The sequence below is a fragment of the Dipodomys ordii genome, unplaced genomic scaffold (assembly GCF_000151885.1).
Source record: "Dipodomys ordii isolate 6190 unplaced genomic scaffold, Dord_2.0 Scaffold36, whole genome shotgun sequence".
Taxonomy (NCBI): Eukaryota; Metazoa; Chordata; class Mammalia; order Rodentia; family Heteromyidae; genus Dipodomys; species Dipodomys ordii.
This window is the reverse complement of record NW_012267252.1, coordinates 1766639-1794294: the sequence shown is the minus strand read 5'-3', so window position 1 is coordinate 1794294 and position 27656 is coordinate 1766639. Positions and strand designations below refer to the sequence as shown.

The 27656-nt window shown below is 46.0% G+C and overlaps 3 protein-coding genes across 4 annotated transcripts in view; 1 reads left to right on the top strand and 2 right to left on the bottom strand.

The window, feature by feature from the left end:
* Positions 1-8207, top strand: part of Morn4 (MORN repeat containing 4) — a 13343-nt gene extending 5136 nt beyond the window's left edge. For both annotated transcript variants that reach the window (XM_013017687.1, XM_013017686.1), the window contains exons 2-6: positions 2647-2818; positions 5707-5804; positions 6584-6698; positions 7312-7421; positions 7630-8207. In XM_013017687.1, coding sequence (XP_012873141.1) covers positions 5738-5804; positions 6584-6698; positions 7312-7421; positions 7630-7778 — 441 coding nt within the window. In that variant the 5' untranslated portion in view covers positions 2647-2818; positions 5707-5737 and the 3' untranslated portion in view covers positions 7779-8207. The remainder of the gene's footprint in view (positions 1-2646; positions 2819-5706; positions 5805-6583; positions 6699-7311; positions 7422-7629) is intronic.
* A 4861-nt stretch (positions 8208-13068) lies between these two features.
* The window catches only part of Hoga1 (4-hydroxy-2-oxoglutarate aldolase 1), a 19490-nt gene continuing 4902 nt past the window's right edge, over positions 13069-27656 (bottom strand). The window contains exons 2-7 of the mRNA XM_013017840.1: positions 20174-20302; positions 19901-20028; positions 19066-19200; positions 18720-18816; positions 17171-17304; positions 13069-13430 (exon numbers count right to left, since the gene is read on the bottom strand). Coding sequence (XP_012873294.1) covers positions 13281-13430; positions 17171-17304; positions 18720-18816; positions 19066-19200; positions 19901-20028; positions 20174-20302 — 773 coding nt within the window. The 3' untranslated portion in view covers positions 13069-13280. The remainder of the gene's footprint in view (positions 13431-17170; positions 17305-18719; positions 18817-19065; positions 19201-19900; positions 20029-20173; positions 20303-27656) is intronic.
* On the bottom strand, positions 25053-26212 carry LOC105986752 (chromosome unknown open reading frame, human C10orf62). The gene has a single exon (XM_013017841.1). It carries the CDS (start codon positions 26210-26212, stop codon positions 25361-25363), a length of 852 nt encoding a protein of 283 aa, XP_012873295.1. The 3' UTR covers positions 25053-25360.

Genomic DNA, 27656 nt, shown 5'->3' with positions numbered 1-27656 from the left:
GTGTGTGTGTGTGTGTGTGTGTGTGTGTGTGTGTGTGTGTGTGTGTGTGTGTGTGTGTGTGTGTGTGTGTGTGATGTTTTGTTTTTCTGGAGATACCGGGATTGAACTCAGGGACTTACACTTGCTAGGAGGAGTTGTATCACTTTGAACCACACCCCCTATCCCTTGTGATATTTTTAGAAACCTTTCTGGTACCAACTGTTTTCTTTTCACCTCGAATCTAATCATCCCACGGTCTTCCTGAATAAGACCTTTATATAGTGAATGATACAATTGTTTACTTTTCAAAAGAAGGAAAGTAGCATTAAAGTTATAATTTTAAAAGACTATTTTATTCCCAGCAGGGAGAGGGAGGGCAAGAGGGGACAGCAAACAAGAAAAAAAATATCTCTATCTCATTTATAAACCTATAGAGTATTTGAGTTTTTGTTTTTGTTTCCTAAAAAACTTAATCTTTGTTCATCAGAACTTTCGTTTTCACCTATTTAGGATTCAAAAAGCCTAAAATGCTTTCTTTTGTGTAAAAGAACTTTTATAACTGTCATATCCTAGGAGAGGTGGCTTTGGGGAACAATTTGAAAATGTATGTGGGTAGTTAAGGAACTGCCTCTAAATACTAGTAGCTAACTGAAAATCTATTCCCCTTGTATTATTATTCCCTTCCCCACCACTCACAAGGTTGATGCTTTAGCACTTGAGCCACAGCTCCACTTCCAGATTTTTGGTGGTTAATTGGGGGGAGATAAAAGTCTCACAGATTTTTCTGCACAGGCTGGCTTCAAACCTGGATCCTCAGATGTCAGCCTCCCAAGGAGTTAGGATTGCAGACATGAATCCCTGCTATCCAGCCAAGTTTGATTTTTAAAGAATTGAAAAAAAAATAACACCACCATGTAAATGTCTTGTCTGTATTCTATAATATCTCAGATGAAATGTGGATCCATTTCTGGGAGATGGAATCATAAAGGTTCCTTAATTGAGGCTTGGTTCCTGGGTTAGGATGATTCAAACTGGAAGAGCACATGATCTCTCCATTTGGCTTGGCTTCCTCATTGCATGGGAGCTTTGGACAGTTGAACTGCTTTACTGGTGGATCAGGACTCCAATTGTGCATATGGAAGTCAGCTAGGTGGAAGTCACATCACCTTATGTGATAAAACCTTACAACACCCATCACTTTCCAGTAGCGTAGTATTGGTTAAAACTTAAGAAGCCTATTCTGATTCCAGAGAGAGAAGTTGAGACTATCCTTTGATGGGTTAGTGTCACAGTCAGATTATAAAAGAATGTGTAAGAGGAGATACTATTGCACACACATTTGGTTTTTTGTTTTTGTTTTTGTTTTGGGTCCAGTCCTGGGGCCTGAACTCTGGGCCTGGGCACTGTCCCTCAGCTCTTCAGATCAAGGCCAGTGCTCTACCACTTGCCACAGCACCACTTCTGGCTTTTTTTTTCTTTTAGCTTATGTGGTGCTGAGGAATCAAACCTAGGGCCTCAGGCATGCAAGGCAAGCGCTCTACCACTGAGCCACCTTCCCAGCCCCTGCACACACATTTGGAAAATACAATCTGTGACATTCAGTAATAAGAAGATAACTTTTTACCAGTTGTTGTGGCACAGCCCATATTCCCAGTACTCTGGAGGTGAAGTCCTAAGGATTAAGTTCAAGACAAGCCTAGATTGTACAGTAAAACTCTTGTCTTTGAAATAAATAAAGTGTAAACCCAAGATCTGATATCACACACACACACAAAATGTAGTTAGGCTTACATCTTAAGGGCATGTATAGTAAATACTTTGGCTGTTGAGCATCCTCATACTAAAGAAATATTCCCTTCTGTTTTGTTTTGTTTTTTTCCAGGGACTCTTTACCAATCCATTTGAAACAGGGTGGGATGCCACTCTGGAAGTTTCAAGTAAAGTAAATAAATACACCTCAGTCCTGTGTACCCATTGTGGTTCTTCAAATTCTACTATAGTAACTCTTTCCATCTTTTTTTTTTCTAATGCTAGTACTGGGACTTGAACTTAGGGCCTCACTCAAAGCTGATGCTCTATCACTTGAGCCACAGTTCCACTTCTGTTTTTTTACTGGTTAAGTAGAGAATAAGAGTTTAAATGGCTGGCTTCAAACCATGGTCTTCAGACCTAAGTCTCTTGGGTAACTAGGATTATAGATGCGAGCCACCATTATCTGACCACTCTCCAAATTTTAAGTAGATTAGTTATCTACTACCAAATACTTAAAGGAAATGCCTTTATCTTTAAGTTTTCATAGTTACAGATTTAGTTTTAAGATAGCCTAGTTATAGTCTGGAGGTGTAGTTCAAGTGGTAAACTAAACTGCCTAGCAAGTTTGAGGCCCTAAATTCAAACTTTAGGATCACTAAAAGTAAAAGTATGTTTTTTAAGGCTTTGTTGTGATATTTTGTAGCCTTTTAGATTCCAATGAATGTGTTTTGAATGAATTAAATATTTCTAATTTGTACCATCGGTCGACCTTTAATGCTGTGTCTTAATTTATTGTAGAAACAGTCAAAGATTGGCAGAAGGTTACTGAATTACTCAACTGAACTAAGAAGAATTTTCTTCTGCAATTCTGATGGGAAACTGTTTCTCTTCCTCTCATTAATGTTGTATTTGCAGTAGAGTCATATTGACCTCCACCCCAGCATGCTCTGATGCCAGGCTGACGATAAGAGGCTTGTGAGCCTGAAATCGGATACTGACCCCATGGGACATTGATAGGACAGAGAGGGCACAGCAGTCACTAACTGTGCATCACCTCTGTGAAAATAGGCCCTGGAGATTTGAAAAGGTTAGTACAGGACTTGGGGGGGAGGGGTGCTGGGGGAGGAGGTGGATGGCCCTTCCCTAAAGATACTTTATTCTATATGAAGGATCTTAGACATAAAGTTGCCCTCTGGTGATTGGAGAAATTAACAGATCCCTTACAAGTGAGCTCAACAGGTCTCAAAGAACCTCTGCAAAGCTGGCTGTTCTGTCCTTATGGAGCTAGAAAATATTTCTCCATTTTTAGATGCGAACCCAGAGATGCTCAGGACTAATATGGCCTTATGTCTGAAAATGAGAGCTTAGAGACAAGGCCTTGTCCTACAGAATGTGAAGAAGCTGCTCTGGGATCAGGTCAGGCTGTTGTCACATCAGTCCATTTCTGGGAGATTAGAATCAAAAATGGCCAAAGTTAAGATATCCCATAGGGTACTGAAGAAGAACAAATGGGTAGCAACTATAGTTTGTTTTTCATCTACTTAATATTTGCCTCATTAGTCAAATTCGCTAAATTGTTCTATTTCAAAGTCTTATTGAATTATGTTAGCTGCCTTTTTTTTTCTGTTCTGGGGCTTGAACTCACGGCTAGAGCTCTACTTCCAGCTTCTTTTGGTAGTCTCATGGACTTTCCTGCTAGGGCTGGCTTCAAACTACAATTCTCAGATCTCTACCTCCTGAGTAGCTAGGATTTCAGGCATGAGCCACTGGCACCTCTCTGTTGTTAGCAATCTTTTATACTGAACATGGACTTTAGAGAAGTTCCTGTTATATAGTAACTAAATATTTGAGTTTAGATGTCTCACATCTAAATGTGGATGAAAATAAACCAACGTTTAGTGGACAGGGCCAGGCAGCTTTCTAGGTACATTCATGTATGTTATTTAGTTTAGTGTACCTGTCAACTCTGAAATAGGCCTATATCTGTATAGATGAGGAAACTGAGAAACATAGAACACTTAATAGCTTGCCCAAGTTATTTAAACTCAGCTCTTTTTGTTGACAGTGTCCACAGTGCCGCTATCTTGTGTTTGGCAAGCATGCTGGGGTAGGATGAGATGGGGTGGGACGGGCATGGCACAGGGTAGGACCGGATAAGATAGGCCTCTGCTAGATTTCAGTTTGAGCAGTGTAGCACCTGCCTCAAACGTGTGAGGCCGGGCTGGGAAGGTGGCTCACTGGTAGAGTGTTTGCCTTGCATGCATGAGGCCCTGGGTTCAATTCCTCAGCACCTCATAAGCAGAAAAAGCCAGAAGTGGCGCTGTGGCTCAAGTGGTAGAGTGCTAACCTTGAGCTGAAGAGCTGAGGGACAGTGCCCAGGCCCAGAGTTCAGGCCCCACGACCCACCAAAAAAAAAAAGTGTGAGGCCCTGAATTCCACTCTCCAGAACTGCTCAAGAGCTAATGGGTAGAGGAAGGAAGGAATGAACTCTGCACACGCATGTGTGCACACACCCGCTGCTACTGGGGCTTGAACTCAGGGCCTTGACACTGCCCCTTAGATGTTTGCTCAAAGCTGGTGCTCTACCACTTAAGCACAGATCCACTTTCAGCTTTTTGGTCGTTAATTGGAAGTAAGAGTCACATAGACTTTCCTGCCCAGGCTGGCTTTGAACCACAATCCTCAAATCTCAGCCTCCTGAGTAGCTAGTATTACATGTAATAGTTAATATTACAACCAATGGTTCCTGGCTAAACTTTCTCTTAAAAGGAGAATCTGCCCCCATCACATCACAAGGAGATGAATGAAAAATACCAGTGTACTTTTTCAGTCTACCAACTTACTACATCTCTTCCTTAGGAGCATTTCTGCCTACACTCAGCTACTTCAGCCCCCTCCTACTTGCCGTTGCAGCATTCACTTTCCTTAAATGCTGCTTTGTCCACACGTTCCTCAGCGCTCCCTCTTTCCTACGAGCTGCTGTGACGTCTTTTGCATAGCCTTCAGAGATCTCCGCGGCTGGCCTGACCTAAATGCAGAGAGGTGGTGCTGAAAGACTAGCTATAGTCAGGGAAGGATTGTGTGTTAGTCCCAGCTTAGCCCCCAACAAACTTTTTAATTACTCTGAGTTTCTGTCTGTTCACTTAGAATATGAGGAAGTTTGGACTAGATCTGTCGGGTTCTTGTCTGATTTAATTAAGCTTTCAACTGAGTATACAAATAGGTCTTCATCTGTAGTCAGACCAAGCTTTAATTTTCCATTGAATATTCCATGTATACATTGCTCTTTGTGCTTACATTCCCCACTTTCTCAAGTGGCAATCAGGTTTGCTTTCTTCACTGCTTGTTTTAAGTTGTGCCATTATTTGTCTTTGTTAATTCCTGGCATCCATTAATTTCAGTGGATTCAGTCAACTACAGTATAACTTCACTGAGAGATGACATTATTATTTTTATTTATTTATTTATTTTTGGTCAGTTGTGGGGCCTGAGCTCTGGGCCTGGGCGCTGTCCCTCAGCCCTTCAGCTCAAGGCTAGCACTCTACCACTTGAACCACAGTGCCAGTTCTGGCTTTTTCTGCTTATGTGGTGCTGAGGAATCGAACCCAGGGCCTCATGCATGCAAGGCAAGCACTCTACCACAGAGCCACCTTCCCAGCGAGACTACTATTTTATACATTAACTAAACTAACAAGGTAGATGCTGAATGAGTAGTTGTAGATTAAACCTCCCCTTCCATCCCAGGTCATAGAAAATAGGAACAAGCTGAAAACTTTTAAAACATAGCAGGATAAGAGTCATTGGGCAGACGCGGTGCTAATGTAGTGGTGTGGTAGTTGGAGAGGGAGGGTGTTTTTGTTATATGAACCCAAGGTAGTAAATAATAGGCTAGTAGAATGTCTCCATGGGTGATGGCTTTGCTGTCCATCCTTCCATCCAGTCCCTGACACTGCTTCTTCTGTTTATTTCCTACAGTTTTCACCCTTTTCTTCCATCAACTGTCATCATGACACTGACAAAAGGTTCCTTCACTTACTCCAGTGGGGAGGAATATCATGGAGAGTGGAAGGAAGGTAAGAAGGACCCACAGTGGCTCTCCAGGGATGAACACTTTGGCTAAAGGAAAAATACATGAAGATGGGAGCCAGGACTGGGAAGGTGGCTCAGTGGTAGAGTGCTTGCCTTGCATGCATGAGGCCCTCGGTTTGATTCTTCAGTACCACATAAGCAGAAAAAGCCAGAACTGGTGCTATGGCTAAAGTGGTAGAGCACTAGCCTTGAGCTGAAGAGCTGAGGGACAGTGCCCAGGCCCAGAGTTCAGGCCTCATGACAGACAAAAAAAAAAAAAAAAGATGGGTAGCCAACTTTTAGGTACTTTATTCCCTGCAGAATTTAACTCTAACCAGTACCTTTGAACCAAGATCCTCAGATCTCAGTCTCCTGAGTAGCTAGGATTATAGACATGAGCCAACGGCGCCTGGCTGTTTCCCCAGCTTTTAAACTATAATAATAGTACTGAGGCTGTCTTATAATATTGAAGATTATATACGATAAATACAAAGTGCTTAGAAGGGTGGCTGGCACATAGAAAAGACACAATAAATGTTAGCTGTTGTTATTTTAAGAGTTTCCTTAACATTCATATTTAGAGACCTGCTCCAAATCTGATGCTATGACTTAAAATGGGAAGTCCCAGAAGCTACGTTTCTGGTGCCCGATTCTCTCCTGTTGCTCCCACAGTGTTTTTTCATTTTGTGGGTAGGGTAATGAAAAGTAGGAGATGCCAAGTAAGTGAGATGGGACCCTAAAGCTTCTCCATTCCAATCTGGCACCTGTCCTTCTCTCTGTTTAGGCCGCAGACATGGTTTTGGTCAACTGCTGTTTGCAGATGGTGGCACCTACCTGGGTCATTTTGAAAATGGGCTCTTTAATGGCTTTGGGGTACTCACCTTCTCAGATGGCTCAAGGTGAGTATTAGTTTACCCCTTTCCCAGCTTTTAAACTAGAGAGGCTCTGATTTAAAAATAGGTCATTGGTGAATATCTGGTCAATCCTGAACTTGTCCCAGGCCCTGAAGAAAACAATAGCAGTTCTTTTATTGGTTATTTTTTGTTTTTGTTGTTGTTGTTGTTGTTTTTGCCAGTCCTGGAGCTTGAACTCAGGACCTGGGAGCTGTCCTTAAGCCTCTCTGTGCTCAAGGCTAGCATTCTGCCACTTGAGCCACAGCGCCACCTCAGGTTTTTTCTGTTTATGTGGTACTGAGGAATTGAACCCAGAGCTTCATGCATACTAGTCAAGTACTCTTACTGCTAAGCCACATTCCCAGCCCCTGGTTACTTTTTAAATAGATCTGAAATTGGAAATGTCAAGGAGATGAGTGACCTTCCATCCCACCTCCATTGATCTGAATCCATATTTTCTGAACTTTTCTGCTGGCTAGAGATAGGATAGGTAGGATGGGCGGAGCTCTGCACTTTGCTTCTTGGCTATATTAATTAACTCCTATAGGCAGCTGTTTGACTCAATTAGCCAGCACAAGGAACTTGCCTATAAAAGACTAACATCCTGGTGTCTCTACAGGTATGAGGGAGAGTTTGCCCAGGGAAAGTTCAATGGCGTTGGAGTCTTCATTCGACATGATAACATGACCTTTGAGGGGGAATTTAAAAATGGCAGAGTAGATGGTTTTGGTAAGTTTCCGCCTGGGGGATGATAATAACCTTGGTGAGGTGGAAATATACCTTCTTAGTTTAATAATCCTTTGTGGATGTCCAGAAATCTATAGTGGTTATGCCCTCATGACTATGTGCACTGAACTCACTAGTTGAGTATCAAGCTGATCCCTAAGGCCTTAATGCAGTTGTCTTATTTTTCCTTGTTTCCTTGTCCTCCTCAAAGGCCTGCTGACCTTTCCAGATGGTTCTCATGGAATACCCCGCAATGAAGGTCTCTTTGAAAACAACAAGTTGCTGCGGCGTGAGAAGTGTTCTGCTGTGGTCCAGCGGGCTCAGAGTGCATCCAAATCTGCCAGAAATCTCACCGCCTGATGGGGCAGTAGCCAGAGAAGTGTCGGGTAAAGCCAGTACACCCTTGTTCACTCCAGGTGAATTAGTGAACCAGATATGAGATGAAATGACTGGAGCTAAAGCTTGTAAGGTGCCTGTCACCTGCCAATCAGGAATTCGGTCACAGGAAAGTGCCGAGGACTTTGACCAAGACCCTGAAGCAGTTGTTAGCAATTCTATCTTTCCCTGACCAAATGTGTCAGAGGACAGAGGAGCCATCTTTATTATTTATTTGTTCCTGTTCCTTGTTCCTAAGGCCTTGGGACCCAGTGCAAAAGTGCTGTGGCTCTCACTCCGTTTGCTGCCAAGTGATACAGAATCTTTTCATTCTGCCTACATTTGGGGCAGTTAATCCTATAGCGCCAACGTAGGGCCAGTAATTTGTGTTGTTCTAGAGAAATAAGGAAAAAAGTACAGTAGTTATATGCAAATCAAAGCCAGAGCTTTTCTTTTTGTTTGTTTGGTTTTTGGGTTTTTTTTTTTTTTTTTTTGTCCATTCGTGGGGCTTGAATTCAGGGCCTGGGTGCTGTCCCTAAGCATTTGTACTCAAGGCTGGCATTCTACCACTTTGAGCCATGGCACCACTTCCGGTTTTCTGGAAGTTAATTGGAGATAAGAGTTTTATGAACTTTCCTGCCTGGGCTGGCTTTGAGCCATGGTCCTCAGATCTCAGCCTCCTGAGTAGCTAGGATTACAGGTGTGAGCCACTGGCACCTGGCTTAAAGCTTTCCTATACACTACTCCCTTAATCGTTGCCATTGAAGTCATAGCTCCAGGTTACCACTTTGTCTGATCAGACTGATCTTTGTCTCTGCTTATTCCCTCTGTGAAGGAGTCAGTAAAATTGCTGTTTTCTTTTCCCTTGACTTTACATGCTGTCTTCCTTACTTGAATTACAGTAGATAATTGAATCCCCACTTGTGCCTCTCTCCTTCCTTAAATGTCAGATAGGATCCCTTTATGAAATTAAAAAAAATATTGTAAAAGTAATCTTATAACTTGTATTTATTGCTCACTCTAGGTCAGAGGGAAGACCTAGCTAGTCCACTTCAGAACTGTCTCATAGAGCTCTGAGTCCTAGGGATAGCTTGAACTGACACAGTTCTTTCCCATTGGGCAAGTAGATCAGACTCACCTCAACCCTTTGGATATAGGTAGACTTGGACCTATCCTCGGACTAGAGTGAATTAACAGAACATTAGCTCCTCACATTTGGCTTGTTGTGTCTCTTCTACCACGATCTTTGGCACTCAGACCTGGGTCGGATCATGGCAGGAAGGATCCCCACACAGTTCATCACGAGGCCTCCAGTTAGCCCATCACCAAACATACCACCAGCCCTGTCATCACACCAAATCCCTCAACAGCAGACTGTGGTAAAAATTATAGCCAAGTGCCTCTGTTTATTCTTTGAATTGTACTGTAGAAACACATGTTTATAGGAATAAACAATCATCAGAAACTTCCTGCACATAGTTTGCAGTTTTCTTGCCCTGTGTCCTCATAAATATCAGTCCATTTGCTGTTTGTAAAAGTTAACCAGTGTGGGGCTTGGAGCTGATACTGCATACTTCACTACATAATACCATCTAGTTCTCAGAACCCCTGCAAGAAGTTGGGCAGCCTAAATTTATCCACACTTGTAAATGGCAAGCCTGAGATTTCTATCCTAGTCTTTCCGATTCCAACTCCCTTTCTACTAGATCTCTATCACTGTGAGCATCAGAATGCTCAGTGCCTGAGGCCAGTGATTGCCAGATCTTCTGGGTGACCTCAAACAAGTCAACTCTTGCCACAATAAAATAGTGGAACACACCGCCATATGAACCCATTTACATGCATGATCCTACTTGGTCCTTACCACAGCCCTTGGAGGAAGGCGCAAGGACTACCCTATATTACAATGATGTTCAGAGAAGTTAAGTCACTTCTCCAAAGTCCCATAGACGCTAGGGAGCAAAACCTGGAAATTAACTCCAGGCTTGATATAGCTCCTTGCTGGTACATTAGCTTGCCTCCCTGCCCTAACTTTTCCCTTACCTTAAGTCTACTTGCCTCTGAGCCCTGCTGCCCTGGATACTGCCTGTGAGGGCCAGGGGGCCCAGTTTCTGTTTTTTTGTTTAGATTATCTTTTATCTTCTATAGTCTTATCTAATCTCTCTTTACTTACTATTTTTAATCAGTAACTGAAAAAAATTATCTTAGTTTTTCTGCCAATGGTCACATAGTACTACAGAAAAGAGAACATTAAAAAAAAAAACAACAGCCTTTTTGATTCATGTGCTAAATGTTTCTAAATGTCTCAGTTGTGCCTTTTTGTTTCTGTGTTCTCCCGTTGGAAAACATTAACCTTGGCACAATGGTGGGCGCTATAACTCTCTCAGTAGCCCTAGGTGCGAGGATCACTTGAGCCCAGGAGTTTGAGACCAGCTGGGCAGCACAATGAAAGAATGAAAAGAAAAAAGGAAGGAAAGGAGAGGTGAAGGGGGGGAGGTAAGGAGAGAAAGAAAGAGGGAAGGAGGGAGGGAGAAAAGGAAGGAAGGTAGGTAGGTAGGTTGGTTATATAAGATCAATAATATGAATAAACATAATATTTAGAGCCTACCTTTGTATTTTTTTTGGGGGGGGCCACAAAACCTTTTATTTTCTCCACATCCTAGCTCTTCTCTTTTTTCAACTCAAAACAAAGCCTAAAAAGCTCATTCACAGCTTAGAACAAGGAAAAAATTGGGCCAGTGCCCTCAGAGCCAGTTGTAGTCCAGCAGGACTATCTGAGTGAGTGAAAGCACACGGCAGAGACAGCCACAGAAGAGATGCAAGAAAGAACCCAACACCAGCAGTCTGGAGCCACACACACCAGCTCTTCCAAGGTGAGCAGCTGGCTTAGCACCAGGTCTCATGGCTCCAGAACCTGACATGTTTCTCACCCATTCTAGAACTCAGGGTTGCATTTCTAGTCTTTTCTGTTGGCTAAATGTGTGTAGTTAGCTCAGAGTTTCTGGAATAGTGCTAAAAAGAATAGGTTCCTGGAGTCCTTTCTGTGGTCATTCTAGCTGTGGCAAGGGTCAGCTGACCTGCAGCATTAAAAGACCGATTCAATGCTGTGTGATTGCCAGAGATCTTGGCTTGGAATGTCTGAGTCTCACTCCTGACTAGAGAAGCTTTGAAGGTAAAGTACTCATCATCCACAATATGGGGCCCTCACCACTTCCCTGTGAGTGTGTCCATGAGGCACCCCGTCAGTTAGCCAAAGAACCTCAAGGAGACCCACTCCTGAGGAATATCAGGACTGCTCTGGCTAGTTCTATGAGTAAGAAGCAGGACATCAAGACCTAGGCTCAAGAGGTCAAAAAACAGCAGGACTGGAGTTTGCCACACCCCATGTAACCCACTGCAGGGTTACATGAGAAGTAGCAAAGGCCAGAGTCCATACTCAGGTGTTCCTATCCCCCTCTTTTACTGCAAAGACTACCTTTGAAAAACAAAATGATGAAACTATAAGTCTTTCCTAAAGGCCACTACCCATCTAATGGCTATTGAGCATTGCAAGGGCCTGAGAACAGAAAGAGCAGACTGTGCGGGCTTGGTTGCCCAAAGAAAGCCCAGCACTGGTAGCTTATGCCTGAATCCTGGCTACTCGGGATCTCAGGATCACTATTCAAAGCAAGCCTGGACAGAAGTTCCCTGAAACTCTTATCTCCAATTAACCACCAGAAAACTAGAAGTCTAGCTGTGGCTTAAATGGCAGAGCACCAGCAAAAAACTAAGACACAGTGTCCAGGCCTTATTTCAATCCCCAGTACACACACACACACACACACACATTGCTCAGAGGAAGGTTCTTTTTATTATTTTTTATTGTTATTATAAAGATGTACACAGGGGTTACAGTTATATGTCAGGTAATGAGTATATTTCTTTTTGGACAGTGTCACCCTTTCCCTTGCTCTCTCCCAGTTTTTCCCTCCTATCCCCACCCACAAGTTGTATAGTTCATTTTCAACATAATGTGTAGTGAGTACCACTGCTGTATTTGTTCATCCTTTGTCCTTCCAAAAGGAAGGCTCTTGATCAAGGTCCAGGAAACCTAGTATATAGCCATACTAGTTTTACTTGTTAAGTTTTATTATAGTAACAGAGTGATTGTTTTTAATAATAAAAGCAAACTCTTGCAAAAGATGGCACTCTGGGTGCTGTCCCCCAGCTCTTCAGCTCAAGGCTAGCACTCTACCACTTAAGCCACAGCGCCACTTCCGGCGTTTTCTGCGTATATGGTGCTGAGGAGTCAAACCCAGGGCCTCATGCATGCAAGGCAAACACTCTACCACTGAGCCACCTTCCCAACCAAGATGGCACTCTTTATTTTTTTATTTATTTATTTTTTGGGGGGTCCGGTCATGGGGCCTGAACTCTGGGCCTGGGGCGCTGTCCCTCAGCTCTTCAGCTCAAGGCTAGCGCTCTACCACTTGAGCCATAGCGCCACTTCCAGCTTTTTGCTTTTTGCTTATGTGGTGCTGAGGAATCAAACCCAGGGCCTCAGGCTTGCAAGGTAAGCGCTCTACCACTGAGCCACCTTCCCAGCCCAAGATGGCACTCTTTAAGGCCAAGTTCCCTTCCCTAGTGTTTCAGACCCAGGCCAGTCAGGATGGACTTCTAGAATGTAGACCAGGTGTCTGTCCACCAGGTGTCATTATTTACCAATCCAACAAGACGCTGGATGGACTTAGATTCCCTGCTGGGAACCAAAGCTAGAGACAAGAATATGGGGCGAATGAAGATTTAGGGAATGGCGTTATGGTTGGAAAGCAGCTGGGGATGGGGGCTTTTCAAGATCATAGCAGGTCTCCTAACCTGCTGCTTCCTCTAGTAGGAATTAGAACTTAGGTTCTTAGAAGTAGCCTGGCTTCCAGTCACAGTGGGCAAGACTCAAGCGTGTAGCCGCAAATGTGTCACTAGTCATTCTTCTAGTAACCAATTTCCTTGCTGTCTTATTGTTCCCCCAGGCTCCTCCTGGTTCATGGGCCTAGGGGTGGAGAAGAGTACCCACAGTGAAGTGATCATGAAGGAATACTACTTCTTGGTCTGCAGGTCTCTAGAAAACTGGCATCTTCCTGAGCCCTGGTGGGTCATGCCTATAATCCTAACTACTGAGGAGGCTCAGATCTGAGGATTGCAGTTCAAAGCCAGAACAGGCAGGAAAATCCATGAGACGATCTCCAATTAACCACCAGAAAAGCAGAAGTGGTGCTGTGGTAGAGTGCTAGCCTGAGCAAAAAGATCTCAGGGACAGTGGCCAGGTCCTGAGTTCAAGCCCCATGAATGACAAGAGAAAAAAAAGAACAAAAATTCAGCATCTTACATATGTGAAAAATTAGGGCCTGTGAGAGGAGACTGCTGAAAGGGCACCTGGAGGGGTGAAATGGGAAAAGGCGCTTCTATACACTAGACCCAAGATGGCTCAGGCCAGGTGTGCCCTGCTTTCCCTCAGAGCCAGCCGTTGCTGCTGAAGTCCACCCGCAGTGCCTCCTCCTCTGCAGGGCTCAGCTCCTGCAAAGGGGCTCGGCAGGGACCTCCATAGTAGCCAAACCAGTCCATGGTTTTCTTCAGCCCTGGGATTCCGAAGCGCTTCGTTACCTGAGAAGCAGGATCAGTTAGAAGAGACTGCAAAAACAACCTCATGATATATACACACTTCCTGGGGCCCAGATATCTGTTACTCCTCCACCCTACTTCCCCAGTAAAGGAATTACCAAAGTTGTGGCACCCAGGGTATATTGAGAATTCAGACTAAAGATTAGGAAGTATATTGGTAGTAAAAACTGAAGTACAAAAACCTCAGATGGAAGAAGATGACTCCTTAGGTTTAGGAGATAAATTTACCCTAACAGGGTAGAGAGCAGTTTTCAGCCCTCAAGCTGGAATCAGAGAAAGCAGAGTACTAGTCTGAACCCAGTTCCCAAGCCGGAAGTCAAGAAGAAGATGGTAGATTGTGACCGCATGAAGCACAGCCTAGACCATTAGTCTGTCCCTGGCATCAGGGGCTCCAAGCATCCTTAGCTAGAATTACAAACATGAACCACCGGCTCCCAGTTATGTCCTCCTATTTTAAAGCTCGTACAGGAAAAACTAAATGTACCTTATCCCAAGAAGTTTTGTGTGTAACTATCATTTCCTTAATATCAGAGCAAGTTATTTTGCTTAACAAAATGAGGGGCCTGGACCACATAATCTCTAAAGGCTTGTCTATTACAACTACTACAAGTGAGGTATCAGGCTTCTTTGCTTTTGTTAGAGCTACTGGTATTTCATGGTGATCAGAGTGTAGATGGCCAGCCCCCTGGTGGACTCACATAATCCTAGCTACTCAGGAGATTGAGAATGAGGATCATGCTTCAAAGCCAGCCAAGGCATGAGACCCTTATCTCCAATTAGCCAGTATAAAAGCTGAAAGTAGAGGTGTGGCTCAAGTGGCAGAGTACTAGCTTTATGCAAAAAAAAACAAACAAACAAAGCTCACACCTGTAATCTTTTTTTTTTTTTTTGGTCGGTCATGGGGCTTGAACTCTGGGCCTGGGCGCTGTCCCTCAGCTCTTCAGCTCAAGGCGAGTGCTCTAACACTTGAGCTACAGCGCCACTTCCAGTTTTCTGGTAGTTTATTGGAGATAGGAGTCTCACGGTCTCTCCTGCCCGGGCTGGCTTTGAACCGCGATCCTCAGATCTCAGCCTCCTGAGTAGCTAGGATTACAGGCATGAGCCACCAGCGCCCGGGCTACCTGTAATCTTATAAAGGGGTCTGTGATCATGGTTCAAAACCAGTCCAGGCAGGAAAGGTTGTAAGACTCTTATCTCCAATAAACAACCAAATAGCCACTAATGGTAGAGAACTAGCCTTGAGCACAAAAGCTCAGGGATGGTTCCCCTATACGCCCTGAGCTCAAGCCCCAGAATTAGCACATACAGGCACACGCACGTGCACGCACACACACACACACACACAGATACACGCGTGCGCATGTGCGCGAGCAAACAATTTTTTGTGTGTGTGTCAGTCCTGAGGCTTGAATTCAGGGCCTAGGTACTGTTCTTGAGCTTCTTGTGCTTAAGGGTAGCACTCCATTACATGAGCCACAGCTCCACTTACAGCTTTTTTTGGTAATTTATTGGAAATAAGTCTCACAGACTTTCCTGTCTGGGCTCACTTGGAATCATGATCTTTAGATCTCAGCCTCCTCAGTAACTGTAATTACAGGCATGAGCCACTAGCACCTGGATGAAATAATTTCTTTATAAAGTTCTATTTGGAAGGAAGGCAAAATATAGAAGTACGAACTTCATAAAAATAATAAGCTCAATTGTGAGAACATTTGATCTTGGCAAGCTTGGACTTTTTTTTTCTTGGCGTAGGTGGTATGCTGCCATTCTCCCAGGTCTAGATCCCATCCACAGTGCTCCAATAGCTTGGCCTTATAACCTAAAACCTCTGTAGTTGGGAAAGACCTAGGAAAGGGAATGGACCTGAACAGTACCTGATCTGCTTCCTCTTCAGCCCCCTGAAAAGAACTGGCAGTTTGGTGGTAAATACCAAAGAAAATCCTAAATATAGCTGGGGGCAAGAGGCTAGCCTGGTGGGAAGGCAGAGGAAGGACATTGTGTTCAACCAGGACAGGGCAATAGAGTGACATCAGGCTGCTCTTGGGGTATCTGAGCCTACAACCCAGGCAGCAGCAAGGTGTTCCAGGCATTCCTGACTGTGTGCCCAGCACTGGCAAAGGAGGGCACAGGCTGCAGGGGAGGCAGGATGGAGTAGAGAGCTGGGACAGCTGAACTTCCTGTCCTCCCAAGGGGTATCCCACGCTGCTGAAACACCTACCTGTAGAGATGTCATACCGATCAGATGAGAAAAACACACTAACATTAGACCAATCCCTTGGAAGTACTACCTTCTCTTTCTGTCCTTCCTAGTGCAAGGACAGGTAATGAGACAGAAGGTTCTTCTCTTTCAAGGTGGATGCAAGTGGGAAAGCCAAGCCCCTACCCCAGTGGAATGTCTAGCATGTTCAGGGCAGCTTGTATGCCTATGGACTTAGCTGAAAGTTCCTCATTTCAGCAACTTCTTACAACCTATTTATAGTGTTGATCCCTGGAGATGCTTCACACCCAGGAAGCCTGTGCCTTCCTCTTCAGCTGTTAACACAGCTCTGAGGGCAGTCCACTTTACCCAAACAAAGCACTGCTTGAGGTTTGCTCTGTGCAACTGGGACTACACAGGGGGCCAGGGGGACACTTGTGTCTCATGTAAACTTCAAGAGAAGAAATGGAAAGCTCAATGATCAAAGTAAAGAATATTTCAAAAACTAAAGATCAACCCAGGCTCTGGTGGTAGCAATCCTAGCTACTGTAATTCTGGTTGTAATCTTAGCTACACAGGAGGCTGAGATCTGAGGATCACGGTTTGAAGCCAGCCGTAAAGAGGAAAGACTGTGACTCTTATATCAGAAGTGGAGCTGTGGCTCAGGTGGTATAGTGCCAGCCTTGAATGAAAAAACTAAAGGACAACATCTAGGCCCTGAGTTCAAGTGTCAGTACCAACCCACCCAGATAGATAGATAGATGATAGATAGATAGATAGATAGATAGATAGATAGATAGATAGATAGATAGATAGATAGATAGGATACGATAGATAGCTGAGTATGGCTGTCCTAGCACTCAGGAGCTGAGGTACAGGATGGTGAGTTCAAGATCAACTTGGGCTACACAATAAGACCCTGTCTCAAAGAAACATCTCTATCCCTCTCCCTCTCTCCCTCCCTTCCTTCTCACCCCATGTGCCTCAGTTGTCAAGAAGGTTTTGATTTTGATAAATAGTCCTTGTTAAGTTCTTATCATTGACTGGCCCAACACAGAATTAGGGCACATGGTCTGACTGCAGAACTCTCCTGAAAAATCGGGTCTCTGAACATCAATAGCCCTTCAACTCTTCCACCATTCTGATTTTCAGGATCTGGCCCTTATCTAGCTGGTGATCTAAAGGCCCACAGTACATTGTATCTAGTCAGTGCATCTCTAAGAAGGGGCCAAGGATTACTCCTGTCATAGCCACTTGGGGTCCTGTTTCAGAACATAAAGCATATTCAAAGGATTAGGACTTTAGCCCTTATGGGAATCCTGGTATACTCTGTAGTTTGAGAAACAACAGGGTTCAACTTTGTCTGCAGCTAGGATTTTCTGGGGAGGCATGGGAGTTCCCACACTGGGATGTTTTCTAAAAGGACTTTCTGAATGGGAAGGAACTGAGTGGGAACTGTGCCAGCATCTACTCCAATTAGGATCCAGCCCCCCCCCCACTCCATTGCCCCTGGCTCTTTGCTCACCGCCGTGTTGGGCTCAATGAGACGATGTTGCAGTTCCTGGGCTGCTTCCCATTGCCCCGTGAGGCAGAGTCGCTCCAGCTGGCACACCTGGGCCCCCAGCACATTGGCCAGACCACCTATGTTTCCCACAGCTCCTATCCAGAGCAAGATGGAGTACATCAACCAGAGACTTCTCAAGACAATCCCAAACCCTGCTCCCTGCTCCTCTTCATTCTAGGGACACAGGATTTAGATTTCTACATTACTGTCAGCCATATTGCTGTCATCTGAGTCCATTTGCAAAGAGAAAAGCTACCTGTGTATTCCAGGGGGAACCTCACAAGTCAAAAATGGTTCAGAGCTGTCTGAGAGAAGGTAGAGCCTGAAGGCCAGCTTAAAGACAGTTTCTTCCCTGCACCCCCTAGCTCCTAGGAGCTATGTCCCATCTGCCTGCTACACCTCCAAGCATTCCCTCAACAGCCTCTTGAAGCATCAGTTGTGGAAGGGACAAAAGTGGATGGGAGTCTGTGCTCTTTGAAATCTTATTCTTCTAATGGATTGAACCTGTTGGTGAGAGTAGGGATGGAGGCATGGAAAGAGCTCTGGGTACAAGGCCAGAAGACTGAGCATTTCCTCCCCTTGGCTGCTTGATCTTGGACGTGCAGCAGACCCTCCCTAATGCTCTTTCTTCTCATCTACTTGATGCAGACGTCTTGTCTGTGATCTCAGAAAGCCCTACTGCCATGCCAGGCTCCAGGGGCTCAGGCTTATAATCCTAGCTACTCAGAAGGCTGAGATCTTAGGATCACAGTTCTAAGCCATCCAGGGCAGGAAAGTCTCTGAGACTCTTACCTCTAATTAACAAACAAAAAAAGCCCAAAGTGACGTAAGTGGTAGAACCTTGAGAGTTAAAAACTAAGGCTATTGCCCAGGCCCCAAGTTCAATATCTAGTACCAATACAAATTAAAAAAACAAAAACCTAGGCAACAGCCAAAGTCTGCAGAGTCAGGGGACACAATGAAGTCACTCAAATCTGAACTCACTGGGACTTTGGCTGGAAGGAGCAGAAGCTGCCCTTCATCCCCTCCCCTCCTCTCTTCAGTCTCACTTGGACCCAAAGTCCTTGACCCAAAAGAAGCAAGAACAGTTGATCTCAGTGGCATCCCTCAGATCCTGATTGCAAAGGGTCTGATCACACAGAGGCAGCTCTCTGGCCCAACCCTGTAGGTCTAGCAGTTCATTCTGGCCTGGAGCCTGGGGGAGAGGAAAATAGCCCCTGGTCTAGAGAGGAGGCCCCAAGGATCTCTGTCCTCAGAGAATGATTTACAAGATGAGATTAAAGGAGCTAAATTTGTCACCTAAACATGGAATGCATGCAATATTCCTAAGGCCAGGAATCATACAGCCACCCTGCTCCATCCAGCATCACTCACAAGTACCCAGGGTTCAGACAAGTAAACAAGGTGGCCTGGTTTCTGGTAAACCAACCTCTGTAGACCCTGATCTGGCCTTTATGGCCTGAGTAGATCTTAGTCACCTAGGACAATTTGAGAGCAGCAAGAGGCCTACCCACTGCATAGCTGGCCAGCAGAAATCCAACAGATCCGGCTAACACCTTGAAATCCTGCTTCCTGGTCTTGTGAATAATCAGCCCAATCCTGGTTATCTACAAAAGCAAACTCAATGTGAGAGTGAAGCCCAGAGCCTCAGCCACCAGTCTGGACAGGCTGGACAAGCACAGTCAAAGAACAGCCCAGTTCCCAGAGAGACAAAGTCTCAGATAGCTCACCCAGTAGAGAGAACCCAAGTGGAAGCCCAGGACTGTCTTGAGTCTCAGAGCTGCCTTGGCGTTAGCAGGTTATATGGTAGAACCAGAGGAGGGGAGGTTCCCGGCCCAGAAGCTGCAATCACTCACATCACCACCGCTGTCCTTCATGCCCACAATATTTGGGTGATGGGACAATGTGACCACCGCATCCACAGGCAGGTCCAGCCCTGTGTTGGCTGGGACACTGTAGAGCACCACAGGGATTGGAGAGAGGTCAGCAACCTGAGGGGTACAGAGAAAAGGGGTAGAGGGCAGCCACCTCAGGCTCCCAGAGCTGGAAATTTGCCCCCAGCAGATTCTGGCCTGCATCACTGCAGTAACTATGAGTAGCAACATTGGAAAAACGCCTACTGAGCCAGGCGCTGGTAGCTCATGCCTGTAATCCTAGCTACTAAGGAAACTGAGCTCTAAGGATCACGGTTTAAAGCCAGCCCAGGGAGGAAAGTCTGTGAGACTCTTATCTCCAAAGAGCCACCAGAAAAACCGGAAGTGGCACTGTGGCTCAAGTGGTAGAGCGCTCGCCTTGAGCTGAAGAGCTCAGGGACAGCGCCCAGGCCCAGAGTTCAAGTACCATGACCAACAAAAAAAAAAAAAAAAGAAAGAAAGAAAAATGCCTATTGAGTGCTTTGCATGTGTCAGGCACATCTCAAAACCCTTTGTATTCCAGATCTCATTTGGTTAACCCTGAACAGCCCAGCAAATGGCATTATTCCTTCACTTGAGAAAAAATGGACATGCACAATGGTAGGTAAGTCTCCTAATGTCATACAGCTTATGCATGCTGGCATCCTGCTTGTGTCCCATAGCAACCATTCACCTGATAGAGGCTTGCCACTCCACACCCAGCTTTTCTGGATCCTCATCCCAAGCAGAGCCTCTGGCTGGGACAAGAGGTCTTAGGTGTCTGACCCAGGCCACCTACCTTGGTGTAGTGGTGAATAAGGGCAGCGCTGCTCATGCGGCCACGATAGTAGCAAGGGGTTACCACAATGACAGCATCAGCTCCAACTTGTGCCATGCTCAGAGTCATTTCTACCGTAGTTTGAGTGGCTACAGGAAGGAGGAGGGAGGAAGAACAGGAAGAAGAAGAGAGGCCTGGGTTATACTGGGGCAAGCCAAGGAACAGAGCAAATAGAATCTGAACCCAGGACCCCACAGCCCAGCCAGCCCAGGGGCCAGGATTTTGTGGCCTCACACTCGCAGCCAGAGCCAGCAATCAGAAGCTTGTCCTTGGGTATGATCTGGCGTATGCGGCTCACCACCTCCAGGCGCTCAGTGCTGGTCAGGAAGGGGAACTCTCCGGTGGAGCCCTGGACCACAAAGCCTGCAACAGAGACCCCATCACAGTGACCCTCGGCTACCACACTCTCAGGAACAAGGATGCAGATGTTCATCATATTCTCTGCTTCCTACTGCCCCAGGTTCCCACCCCTGTTTTAATAAGACATTTTAGCTGCGCCAAAAATAATAGGCAGTTAAGTAATCCTTCATGTGCCAGTGCCCAGAACGACCCTCCAAGATCACCTTCCTCTTTACCTTTCTGTCCTGACTTGATGTTTATTTTTTCTCACATATGGCTTTTATATACTCTCAAAATACATATGGATCCATGAGCAAGAAGTGTTTTGGTAATTGTGTGTGTGTGTGTGTGTGTGTGTGTGTGTGTGTGCCAATACTACAGCTTGACCTCAGAGCCTGGGTGCTGCTTACCTTTTTGTTCAAAGCTGACTCTCTACCACTTGAGTCACAACTACCCTTCCAGTTTTTTGCTGGTTAATTGGAGATAATCATTTCATAGACTTCTCTGCCCAGGCTGACTTTGAACTGAGATCCTCTGATCTCAGCCTCCCATTTAGCTAAGATTACAGGTATAAGCCACTGATTCTTGGCCTTGGTTGTTTTTGCTTTGTGTGTGTGTGTGTGTGTGTGCGCGTGTGTGCGTGCGTGCGCGTGTGTGTTTGTGCGTGTGCGTGTGTGTGTGTGTGAGAGAGATTTTGAACTTTATAGAGACTGAATCGTTTACCTAACCTTCTGCAGTTTGCCATTATGTCTGTGCTCGTCTGCAGCCGCACACATAGCTCTGACTTATTCGACTATGTGATGAAGCCACAATTTGTTTATTATTCTCTTTGCTACTACAAAGAAAGCTGAGATGATGGTTTTCTTTGCATATGGCCAAGAATTCCTCTATAGTTCCTGTCTTTAGGGTCATTATTGCTGAATCATGTCTGCCATTAGGAACATAATTGCTGAATCATGAGCCCTCACAGGTACCCCACTTTCAACTCATCAGCTGTCACCCCAGCAGGAGCTGAGGCCATCTGTGTTCCCCTAGGCCAGCTCTTGGTATCCTCAGAAACAATTTTTGTTAAGTTTCTGGGTGGAAAGTAATCTCATTGTTTCATTTTGCATTTTTCTGCCCTATAAACCATTTGAAGGGTTTCTAACATAGTAAATGTGTTAACATTTAATTTCTATGACCAACCAGCAGAACTGATGCTGTTCTGTGGAACCTGAGTAGAATGTTAGGGAAATGGTTTCCTTTCAGGTTTTCCCATTCTACTCTTTTTTCCCCCCTTCTTTCTCCTCTCCATTCTATTCCATTCAAAGAAAGCCCAAAGAAATTCATGAATACAGCACAATAGTATAGTAGGATAATGAATAGATATTTGAGAGAAGGAAAAGAAAGCCAGAAGCAGTATTGGCATGTGAAATCCCTGCTATACAATGGGGAGAGATGAGGCCTAAGTTTGATGGGGAACTCCCTGGAAGTCAAAGTTAACAATGAAACATGATCAGCTAACAGATATGTCTAACCCAAAAGATAAAAGCAAAACAGCTGCCCCAGAGAAACACAGAGTTTCCTGGCACTGAGACCAAGAGAAATTGTTCCTGTGAGTCACCCTGAAGGGGACACAGTGTGATGGAGACTCAGCCTCATACCATAAGCCTTCTCCATGTGCAGGCCTCCATGGAATGGGTTGGCAGGACCCAGCTCACTGAATAATTAACTTTTTTTTCTCAAAGTTTTTTTTTTTTGTCTTAGTAACATTTCAAGGAACATCTTAAGGTGAATAGATTTTAGTTTCTATTGGATGGGGATTTTTTGGGTTTTTTTTTTTTGGGGGGGGGTCCGGTCGTGGGGCCTGAACGCTGTCCCTAAGCTCTTCAGCTCAAGGCTAGTGCTCTACCACTTGAGCCACAGCGCCACTTGTGGCTTTTTTCTTTTTGCTTATGTGGTGCTGAGGAATCGAACCCAGGGCCTCAGGCATGCAAGGCAAGCGCTCTACCACTGAGCCACCTTCCCAGCCCCCTATTGGATGGTTTTTTTTGAGGCTAAACTTCTCGTTAGGCTGGAAGCCACAGGGAAGTCTTACAATATCTTGCTGGGCACTGGCAGCTTAGTCCTGTATTCTTAGCTACTCAGGAGGCTGAGATCTGAAGATCACAATTCCAAGGCAGCCCGGGCATGAAAGTCTGTGAGACCCTTATCTCCAATTAATCACCAAAAAACTGGAAGTGGCACTGTAGCTTAAGTGGTAGAGCATGTACCACCTTGAGCTGAATTGCTCAGGGACAGTGCCCAGGCCTAGAGTTCAAGCCCTATGACCAACAACAAAAAATGCTAAGGGACAGTGCACAGGCCCTGAATTCAAACTTCAGTACTGGAAAAAAAAAAAATTTCCCACACCTTGTTCCCTGAAGCCTAAGTGCTTCCAGCAGTCAGATCCATTCATAGCTGTACCCTGAGAAGGATTCCCATCTGGTGCCAACTTTGGGATTTCATTTATTTATTTATTTTTGTTGGTTGTGGGGCTTGAACTCTGGGCCTGGCCGCTGTCCCTCAGCTCTTCAGCTTAAGGCTACCACTTGAGCCACAGTGCCACTTCCAGCTTTTTCTGTTTGTATGGTGCTGAGGAATGGGACACAGGGCCTCATGCATGTGAAGCGAGCACTCTACCACTGAGCCACCTTCCCAGCCCCCAACTTTGGAATTTTTAACAAGTTTTAAACTGGCAAATTAAAAAGTCTTTAGTTAGTGATATTGTTCCCCTTAATTTGTTGGTTCTGTTCATTGTACTATAAGAGGTAAGGTACTGCCAAAAAAAAAGTCAAGTGCCAGTGGCTTAACTCCTGTAATCCTTGCTAATGAGGAGGGCTGAGATCTGAGGATCACAATTCACCATGAGACTCATCTCCAATTAGCCACTCAAAAACTAGAGCTGTGTGTCAAAGTGGTAGAATGAAAGCCTTAAACAAAAGAGCTCAGGAACAGCACCCAGGCCCTGAATTCAAGCCCCACAACAAGAACAACAACAAAGATTCCAATGTTGTAATTAGGTCATTTTCCACGTAGTACATACTGAATGGCATGATTGCATTTGTTCACCCTTCTTCCCTCCCTTTCTGCATACGCTGGTTATTTTTGAAATAAGGTCTTGCTTCCTGCTGGAACACATTTGGTCTGCTATCTGCCTGCAACATGCTTGCCACAAGCTGCAATCCTGTGTCAGCTTCCCAAGCAGGTAGGATTACAGACATATTAGCTAATCTGAAATTGTATGCAATGAACTTTTAGTAAAGGATTAAAGGCCTCCCATATGCATGGTTTGTGTTGGCAGTAGAGCCTTATGTTTGCCAGACAAGCACTTTACTGCATGAGTATCCAGACCAATTAAAAATTTACTATGAGCTTCTTTAAATATATAAATAAAAATTGATGGGATTATTATTAGCAATATTCAAAAAATTAAAACACTCCACCTGTACTCTATAAAGTCAATCAACAATGTTCAGGGTGTTTATGGATTTTTCCATCTATTATAATCATTTGTACTTTGAGACCTACAGAGAGAGCCCACAGACAAGCTCCACATGGTAAGAAATTTCTGTCATTTGGTGTTAGACAATGTCTCATAGTTGACTTCTCTAAAGCTTCACAGGGAAGTGGCTGCCTTCCCTTTTGCTTCATGCGTCGCATCTCACACTCCAAAACAAAATGCCTTTTTGAGATCCAAGAGGCAGGGAGCATGCCAGGCTAGCATGAGCGCGATGGAACTGTCAGGACCTGGAGGGGTCGTGTGAGAGCAGCAGAGCCATGCGGACGGACAGGAAGAGGCCGGGGAGGCAGTGTTGGGCAAGGACCAGGGACCTCCATGGACAGCACAAAGCTGTGATCGAATCCCAGCAACACCTCTTCCCACCCCAGGTTACCCCAGGCAAGTTTCTCTCTGAACTTCAAATACCTCATTTGCAAACTGGAGATAAAACATCTTCCTTAAGGAGCTATGACTTAACACTGAGCAAGGTGTATACTAAAAAAGAGCTTTTGAAGCTGCTAGTGGTGAAGTAATACAAGTAGCAGCCTTGGAAACCCCAGCCCCGGGCACCATAGGTGACATGAACCAGAAGAGGGTGTTACTATACCGGCTCTATAGCTGTGGACATGAGTTGAAGTTCTAACAGGGTCCCTGTAAGCAGGTGGGTCAGGGAAACTGCTTTGTGGACACCGCAGACTTGAGAAGGCAGCAAGGGGATGGGTCCTGAAGTCCTCTGGCTTGCCTACCCTCTTCTGCAAGCTGTTCTTTGGTCCCCACTTCCTGGGGATGCCTGGATGCTTCCTCCTTCCCAAGGACTACAGACTGGTTGATCTGAGGTCCCTAAGACAGAGGGACAGGCTTAGTTTAGCCAGGTACAAGTAGCTCACACCTGTAAATCCTAGCTACTCAGGAGGCTGAGATCTGAGAATCAGTTTGTGGTTCAAAGTCAGCCTGAGCAGAAAAGCTCATGAGACTCTTATCTAATTAACCACCAGAAGTGGAGGGGTGCACCCAAGTGGTAGAACACTAGCTTTAAGCAAATAAGGGTGAGCTGGAGGTCTTAAGTTCAAGCCTTAGTACTGGCACACACACACAAAAATTCAGTCCAAAGCCCACTTAATGGGGAGAAAAGAGTTCAGGTTAAAGCCCATTCAGTGGGGAGGACTGCTGGGGAGGGACCCTTTCCCACCATGCCCACAGAGCCCTGGACTCAGAGTGAGGGATGCAAGGCTTTATTGGCTCCATTCCAGGCATTTGGCATCAATGTGGGGCTCTTGTTTGCTCCTAGGATCTGCCTCGTCTGTCTTCTCTTGGTGGGTGTTCATGGGCCAGGGTCTGTCATGGCTGACTTCCTTCCTCTCAGCTGTCCCTCCAGCAGGGGCCACATGATGGTAGACCCCCACTCATGACCCCTGTCATGGGGGGCCTGAGGAAGAAGAGATTTGGGTGCAGCCTCTTGCCCTGAGTCCCAGAGGTTTCCCCATAGGAGAGAAACAGTCCTGTGGGCCAGACCTGCTGGGGGAAGGGATGCGTGTAGTTACGTAGCTTCAAGAGTCATAGACCTAGTGGCTGCGGCCAGGCAGGCTATGGCTCTGGTGGCTATGATGACTCGGATGGCCCGGATGGCTCACGTAGCCTGAATGACCCTGGTGGCTTGAGTGGCCCGAATGGCCCTGGTGGCTTGAGTGGCCTGGGAGGGCCTGGTGAATCAGGTAGCCTGGATGATTCTGATGGCCCGAGTAAACAGGATGACCCAGGAGGCTCTGGTGGCCTGTATGGCCCAGGGCGCTCTGGTGGCCATGACGACCCTGGCTATAGAAGGTATGTGTGTGGTTGGCACCGGCTAAGCTGGATTCCCGCTGAGTAAGGAAGTCCCCTTTCAGCTTTATCTCCACCTCCTCCAGGGCCTTCAGCTCCTCTGGGTTGATGCTTCTGGTTTCTATGTGGCTTGAGTGCTGGTTGCCGGGAGCACGCTGCAGCATGGAGTTAGCTAGGTGGTGCCCCTTGGCGTCGATCTCCTTGGCACAAGCAGCCACGGCAGCCCACGTGGCCTCATCGGTGGACGTGGACCCCCCTGATTCCTTGTGGGTCTCTTTGGTCACCAGGGGCCCGCATATCTTCTGCTTGCTGTGGAAGGAGTCCCGGTGCAGCGTTGGGTTGCCCTCTCCATGCCTAGAAGAAGTGAAGGTCTCCATGCGAATGTTGGTGCTGGCCTCCCCACACCCACTCTCGGGCTGGAGAGAGGTGTTGCCAGCATTAGTAGGGGCATAATGCTCAGGGCGCAGCTTCTCTTCAGATAGTCGGCTAAAGTGAGATTTGATCCAGCTCTCATTGGGGTTGTGGTAGTCTGAGTACCCATCTTGGGTAGGGTCAGACGCTGTCTTCCTTTTCCTCTTCCTCTGGGCCCACAGCATGAGGCCTCCGCCTCCTAGCAAGAGGACAGTCCCCAGCACCACCTTGCATGATGGATGCTGGAGGAGCTCCAAGAAGTTCTCCAGGACCCTACGCCAGGCAGGTAGAGCTAAGAGCGCACTGGGAGTGGCGGAGCCCAGGTGTTATGGCTCATGCTTGAAGCTCCCCGAAGGTGTCTGGCAAGCAGGCCCCTGCCTCGCCCTCCCCTAGGATGCCCTCTGCCACCTCAGCAATGAGCCCCATTGTGAGGAAAGCAGTGAGGGGCCAGGGTGGGGGAGGGGGAGGCCACCACATACCTTATGTCTAGTCTGGTGTGATGTAAGACTCAGGGATCCTATCTCCCACCTTCACAGCTGTCCTCAAGCTTAGTGGAAGGGCAGCTTCTCTAATGCTGAGTCCTTTCTACCTTCTGCTTGCAAAACACCTGCTACTCAGTATTTCTGACCCTCTAGTCTTTAGATTATTCCCTTCCCACCTAATGAGCTCCCAGGGGGCAGAGGATGCTGGGTCAGGCTGATCATGGCCAAAGGACCTCCTTGGCTGGGCTGACATTCATTCCTAGCTTCAAGACTGATATCTCTCTCTATCCAGGACCCAGCTTGGCATATGCCACCCCCACTTATAGACCAAAGCCCATTAACAGGACCATGTCCAGAAGGAAGAGGGCTCAGAGAGAAGCTCATTCTGGAATAATGTGAGGTCACAATTGGAGGGAGACAAGCAGTGGCTAAGAAGGCAAGAGCAGATCAGACTGGAGAGTGCACACAATCCCAGGTCTCTGGGACCATTTAAGGATCAGGACAGCTAGCTTTACCTTAACAATGTACCTGCAGATCAGAGTTTTCCCTTAATAAATGGGCACAGAGAGGCACTTGTAGGCTGACTGACAAGGATTACATGACAATCCTGAGTATTTCTCCTGCCTATTGTGCTTGGAATAGATCTAGGAAGCTCCTTGTTTTTTTATTTTGTTTTATTTTTGCCTTGAACTCAGGGACTGAGCTCTGTCCCTGAGCCTCTCTGTGCTCAAGGCTAGCATTCTACCACTTGAGCCACAGGGCCCCTTATGGCTTTTTCTGCTTATGTGGTACTGAGGAATTGAACCCAGGGCTTCATGCATGCTAGGCAAGCACTCTACCACTAAGCCACATTCCCAGCCCTGGGCGGCCTCTTTTTACCTCCTAAGGCATACAGCACATTTAATAAATGAAGAAATTACAAAATGGGTTTATAAAACTGGCAACAGGCTGGGCAGTGTTGCTTGGGCCTATAATCCTAACTGATATCTAAGGGTATCAGAAGTCAGCCCAGGCAGGGATGTGGGTGAGATTCATCTCCAGTTAGCCAGCAAAAAGCTGGAAGTGGAGGCATAGCTCAAGTGGTAAGATGCTAGCCTTGAGCAGAAAAAGCTGAGACAGTGATAAGCCCTGGGTTCAACCCCCCCCC